General features: G+C 32.6%; 1 protein-coding gene across 1 annotated transcript; it reads left to right on the top strand.

Annotated features, from left to right (window-relative positions):
- The first annotated feature begins 232 nt into the window (after positions 1–232).
- On the top strand, positions 233–1,434 carry LOC131321077 (uncharacterized). The gene is made up of 3 exons (XM_058352092.1): positions 233–722; positions 857–1,319; positions 1,422–1,434. The coding sequence occupies exons 1-3, from the start codon at positions 233–235 to the stop codon at positions 1,432–1,434; spliced, it is 966 nt and encodes a 321-aa protein (XP_058208075.1).
- The last annotated feature ends 4,739 nt before the right edge of the window (positions 1,435–6,173 follow it).

The raw sequence follows: 6,173 nt of genomic DNA, 5'->3' as shown, positions 1-6,173 counted from the left end.
TCTTGGGTTTATTAAGGTTCATGACACGTCGGGGCTTGGGCTTTTTAAGTGACTTGAAGGAGTTTTGGTTGATCTTAAACTCAACATTGATGATATAAGAGGGCAAGGTTATGACAATGGCTCAAATATGAAAGGTAAAAATCAAGGTGTACAAAAAAGGCTACTTGATGTAAATCCTAGATCATTCTATATTCCATGTGGTTGTCATAGCTTAAACCTTGCACAATATGTTATGGCAAAATCTAGTGCGAAAGCAAGAGACTTTTTTGGATATGTGCAAAAAGTTTATACTTTGTTTTCAGGTTCACCACAACGGTGGGATATTCTTAGAGCATATGTGAAGGGTTTGACACCAAAGGCATTGTCAGTTACTCGTTGGGAAAGTAATGTTGAGAGTGTTAGAGCAATAAGAAATCAAGCACCGGAATTAAGAGATGCATTGATCGAAATTGTCAATGTTTCTAAAGAAGATATTGTGTTTTCAGAAGCTAAAGGCTTGTGCAAGAATGCTTTAGAGGATTTTGAGTTCTTGATTAGCTTATGTATTTGGCACAAAATCTTAGACAAAGTTAATCAAGTTAGCAAAATTCTTCAACAAGAAAAGATGGATTTTGAAGATGCAATTACAAGGATAAAAGAGTTGATTTTATTCTTTGAAGAGCTTAGAGAAGATAGTTTTGAAAACTTGATGAAGGAAGCCAAAGAACTTGCTCATAATGTTGGTTTTGAACTGATATTTGCAAAAAAAAAGTTGTTCAAAGAAAGAAGCAATTTGATGAGGATGTGTTAGATGATACCCATGAAAGTCAATCACCAGAAGAGCATTTTAGAACTTCTTATTTCCTCCACATCATAGATCAAGCTCTTGCATTACTTAAAAACCGGTTTAAGCAATTTGAACTTTATGACTCAATCTTTGGATTTTTGTTTAACGCGAAATTCAAGAGTGTTAGTGAAGAGCAATTGATGGAGCATTGCACTAAACTAGAAAGTTTCTTGGAATACAAACAACGTGGTGATATTTATGGGAAGGAGTTATTCCAAGAACTTAGACATTTGAAAACAATATTGCCAAGAGAAGTAACAAAATCGATCGACATACTTGATTTTATAAAGTCTTATTGGAAAGATGGCGGTTTCCAAATAGTTTGGGTTGCTTATCGAATTTTGTTGACTATTCCGGTCACAGTTGCTTTGGCGGAGAGGAGCTTTTCGAAGTTGAAATTGATAAAAACATATCTTCGGACTACCATGTCCATGTCACAGGAGAGATTAAGTGGATTGGCTATGATCTCAATTGAAAATGAGTACTTTGATAAGTTAGATTACGATGATTTAATTGAAGAATTTGCTTTAAAAAATGCAAGGAGAAGTTGTTTTCTTTGAATCAGATTGTGTTAATCATAAAACACTATAACCAGGATTCATTTTTGATGTAATTGAAGCTAAGGGCACAATATAATCTTGTTTTTGTTATTGTTATTGTGAGTTTTTTTTTTCTTGTATGGGGTTTTTTTTTTTTTTATACTTAATACTAAGTGGGCAACCAAGCTTAAGGTCGGATTTCGACAACATAAATGTCGGGGCCGGCACTAGTAATCTGTTGGATTTAGCAATAATATTCGTTGTCGTTTTGGCAAAAAAGGAAAACAAAATCTCATGTACGTTGTACATATATAAATATAAATAGGTTAATATTTATGAATTTGTTTATGGATGGAAGGTATGCATAGATTGCCACATTCACATGCATGGCAACTTGATGGAATTTGCATGCGGGCCCCGTCAGAAAGCACACCGTTTCACTAGGAATCTGACGGATTCAACTCCATTCTCCCTCTAGAACTCTCGTATTTAGACTTTAGTTCTTTCGATTAGTTTGCAACTAGCCAGCTATTGGACTTAAAAATGCGGTGAAGTGACCCATATCAATATGAGAAAATCTTTTTAACGGAAGGTTCCGTGAACTGTTGTTTACGGAGGTGAATCATGACCGTCCAATAGTAGAAGGGTCCGGATGCTAATAAAAAATTTTAGGTGAAAAGTTTAAACTCTTCTCTGAAATTTTTTTATTTAAATCCGAACCATCTAAAGCCGAAATAGAAGGTCAAAATCGAGCTACTCTGTAAATAAGGGATTCACAGAGCCTCCGTAAATAAGCAAATCTCTGTTAATATACACCCAGCCCACAGTTCATTTATTTTATGAAACCCACCCCACTGTTTAGTGTTTAGTCCGTTGACGGGTAAACTTTTCGTTTTTCTTTTGACTTTAATTTTAAATTAACCATGCAAGTGCTGCGTGCGTAATGGAGGAAAAGAAAACAGCCGATAACGTAAGTAAACAATATTTGACCTCTGAACAAATTAAACACTTTAAAACGACATTTTTATTCGAGGAAAAGTCTACTCACACTTCAATTTTTACCACCAAACTTTCAACACATTGGCTCCATCGTTTTGATGATAAAAAAAAGTTCACCTAATAGAGCGCGCTGAAAATATTCGTCAGGCCAAAATTCATATTTATTTGATTTCGATAAATGCGTAATCAGAACACATGCATTATCTTCTGTGTGAGTTAGTTTTTTTTTTCCCTGTTTTGATCATGCATTTATCGACATTCTCTATAAGCATGAATTTTCGGTTTTCTTTTTATTTTCAATGTGCACTAGATCTATAAGGTGAACGTTTTTTATTATCAAAATTATGGAGCCTAGCTATACGCTAATGTGACAAATCAGTTGTAAGTTTGATTATAGAAATGAGAGTGTGCGTAGACTTTCTCCCACCAAGAAAGTCAGGACAAGACAACCAAGAAAGTTTTTTTGTTTTTTTGTATGTAACTACTCGGAAGAGTAATTACTTTCATTTTGCAAAAAAAAAAAAAAAAAAATTTGTTAAATGTGCTGACATGAATTTCTATAGGTTGGTTCTACGAAAAAGAGAACATAAATTAACAAGAATCTCAATACCTGGACGAAGAATTAGAGACAGAGAAAGAGATGAGCGACAAGTTGATTCATTTGAAAGAAAATGGAGTGTGCATTTGTGGAATAATTTCTTTTTCTGTTCTCTTTCTTTTCCCAGAGTTGAATAAACCCTAGCTATAATACTGCTAATTATCAACAACAAATCGTGGTTTTTGGTTTTTACTAAAGGGCGCGTACATGTCAAGAGACAAAACCCCAAAAAATAAAATAAAGAAGGCTCTGTAAAAATATATATTTATCATACAAATGCTTTTTGCATTCAATAAAACTTAACATGTACAATAGCACCACTTGAAACACAAGTCATTTTTTTGGTCAATGATGGAGATTGGATTGTCCCAAAAATTGTTTGATTAATTAAATACTAGTTTATTGAGGGTAACTTACACACAAGTCCACTTGAGGTATCTAGGTAGTTACCAAAACCTCCCTGAAAGTTTTTTAAATGAAATTAACTATCGCCCCTTATCAGAGTTGTGACGGCAATATATAGGTAAATTGTAATGACTCTTTCACCCCTTTGCAATTCCCCTTTCCATTCCATGTCTTTTGCCGAATATACAAAACCCCTAGCATTTTTGAATATTTATAAGTGTGTGTATGTACATAATCTATATAATAAAACAGAGCTGTGTTTGAATCCAAAAGATAACCAACGCTCCAGATTTATCTCTTCCTCCTGTATAAATCTCTACCCTCTATTCTACAAAATGGCATGTCCGTAAATTGATAACTTTTTTTGACCATTTTCTAATCACACATTCCCCTTCTATTTTCTATTTTGGAAGAGAATTGGGGAGTAAACGTAGGGGGTGTTCCAGATAACCTTCCTTTTTTAAAACTTCTTTTTCTTCAATTTTCAAACTCAAATATAATGAAAATGAAAAATAATTTTTTGATTTTTCTTGCACCGTATAAAAGATCTCAATGAAATCTATCAAATAAGATCCATATTGGTAGAAAAATTATTTGCGTATACAGATAATTTTTTGGCTTGAAATTATCTTCCTTTTTCCAAAACCTTCCTTTTGTTTAGTTGGAACACCACCGTAATTGCTTAATTAGTGGCAAAAGCTAATTGGCCAAGACAATTGCTTAATTACAGTAGATTTTCGTTAAATCTTTCAACGAATTCTTTTAGTTATTAAATCTTTGATTTGGTCGGTAAATATTTCATCCATTGAATCCGTATATTTTGGACCATTAGATTGGTACATATTTTTTAAACGTAATTAGTTTTTGAATTCGTATATATGGGTAGTATAGCCAGCGACATATTTGAAAAGAATTAATGAAATGAAACCTAAAATACTCCTTCCGATTAAAAAGAAAACATTTGGCCCTTCTAATTAAAATTCAATTTGTATGTATCTCCAAACATTTGAAATCCTATGATTTATGGGATCGATTATAAACTAAAAAGGAGAATACGTACATATATGGAATTGATTTAGTCTATTTTAAATCCATAGATCGATAATTGAAAAGGAATCCATAGGTAATTGATTTAGCCTTTTTAAAAGGAGAATTACGTACATATCACTTGGGATATAGACAAAACTGTATATAAGGAGTCATTTCTGCCTCCTATTTAGGCATTAGGTAAAATATATAAGAAGTCCACAACCTAAAAGGAATATACCTTCTATTTAGGAATGTGTGAGTGATTGGTTCCCTGTGATTTCCTTATCACATAAGATTTAAATTTTAGAAGATTTAAATTTATCACTACGTTTTAGAAGTCCCCGTTTCTTAGAAGACCAACTTACTGTGTGCAACTGATACCTTTTCTATTTAGAAGTCCACATTTTTTGGGTTTGTTTGTCACATGCATAGATTTTCCATGTCCTCCAACTTCTGAACGACCATTACCTATAGTGAGGTAAGTTCGATTTTTTTTAATACTCACTAAAGTTCGATTTCTTTCTTGAACGATTTTTAATCATATTGGGTTTCTTTTGCTAAAAATAACTTCCTGAACGACCATTACCGATAGTGATATAAGTTTGATTTTTTCAGTTCTCATGCAAGTTTGATTTTTTTCATGGACGAGTTTTACTCATATTGGGTTTCTTTTGCCGTAAATTAGGAGTTTCTTGACTAATTTTTTTTAGTTTTATTGCAAGGGATTCAAACATCAAAGGATTTTTTTCATTTCTCATGCAAGTTCAATTTTCATATTGGGTTTCTTTTGCCGAAAATTGGAAGAAAAAATATGAGTGTGCGAGAAATTTTTTTTTTGACAACCTTGCATGGGTCTTTTGCGTTAATTCTAACTTTGTTGTTTATTCTACCATCTTCTTACTTTCTTTTGTTGTTTATTCTACCATCTTCTTACTTTCTATTATTTTACTACAGGAAAGATCACAAGAAATATATTTAGAGAATTCTTGCGTTGAGCTTAAATTCGAGGTACTGCAATTTTTTTTTGGATTGCTATCCTTTTTCATGTAGAGCACTCACAATGATTTTGTTGTTAAACTTATAAACATTTTAATTAGGTTCATGGCCAATTTTATTTGTCGTTTGGAACATGCATGCTGACTCCTTCATCATTTTTTACAAAATCGATAAGGGAGGACTGGGTTTGAATCCAAAAGACAACCAACGGACCAGAATGTCCCCTCTATAAATCTAGACTGTTGGTTGTTCAAGGGTTATCATCATCACATTTTGGTAACCGGCTAATCAAAAAAAAAAAAAACGATCCCTAAGATTGATTCCCTGTGATTCAGGGATTTAATTTTTTACCACATTTAAAAAGATGCATGAGATTGATTCCCTGTGATTCAGGGATTTAATTTTTTACCATATTTACCAAATATTGACATTTAAACTTCTATTGATTATCACATAAATTGGAAAATAATGCTTACAGCCACATTTTCGGGTAACAATGGATCCCTGTGATTCAGGAAATTAATGCCGAAAATTAGGGTGGTTTTCAAACCTTTTTTTTTTAACAGTAAGGTTTGCTACTTCAAACCTTTCATTTTTTCTTTTTTTTTTTTGACATAGGAAAAGAAAGAGTGCAAAACTAATTAACGCCCTATTCTTTTTTTTTTTTAACAGCAACACCCAATTCTTTTTTCCCTTGATAGTTGTCAAAACAACATTTTTTTGCAAAATTAACAAATGGAGTAATTGTAAACCTTTTTTCTCATTTTTTTAAACTTCGTTT

Source organism: Rhododendron vialii, chromosome 3a (assembly GCF_030253575.1).
Source record: "Rhododendron vialii isolate Sample 1 chromosome 3a, ASM3025357v1".
Classification (NCBI taxonomy): Eukaryota; Viridiplantae; Streptophyta; class Magnoliopsida; order Ericales; family Ericaceae; genus Rhododendron; species Rhododendron vialii.
This window is presented reverse-complemented; position numbering and strand designations above follow the sequence as displayed.

Bases quoted from the DNA above. Each gene is read 5' to 3' on its own strand.
- LOC131321077 (XM_058352092.1), top strand. From the start codon at position 233: ATGGCAAAATCTAGTGCGAAAGCAAGAGACTTTTTTGGATATGTGCAA. The intron at 723-856 runs GTTTTGAACTGA...TCCACATCATAG, and splicing joins AGAACTTGCTCATAATGTTG to ATCAAGCTCTTGCATTACTT.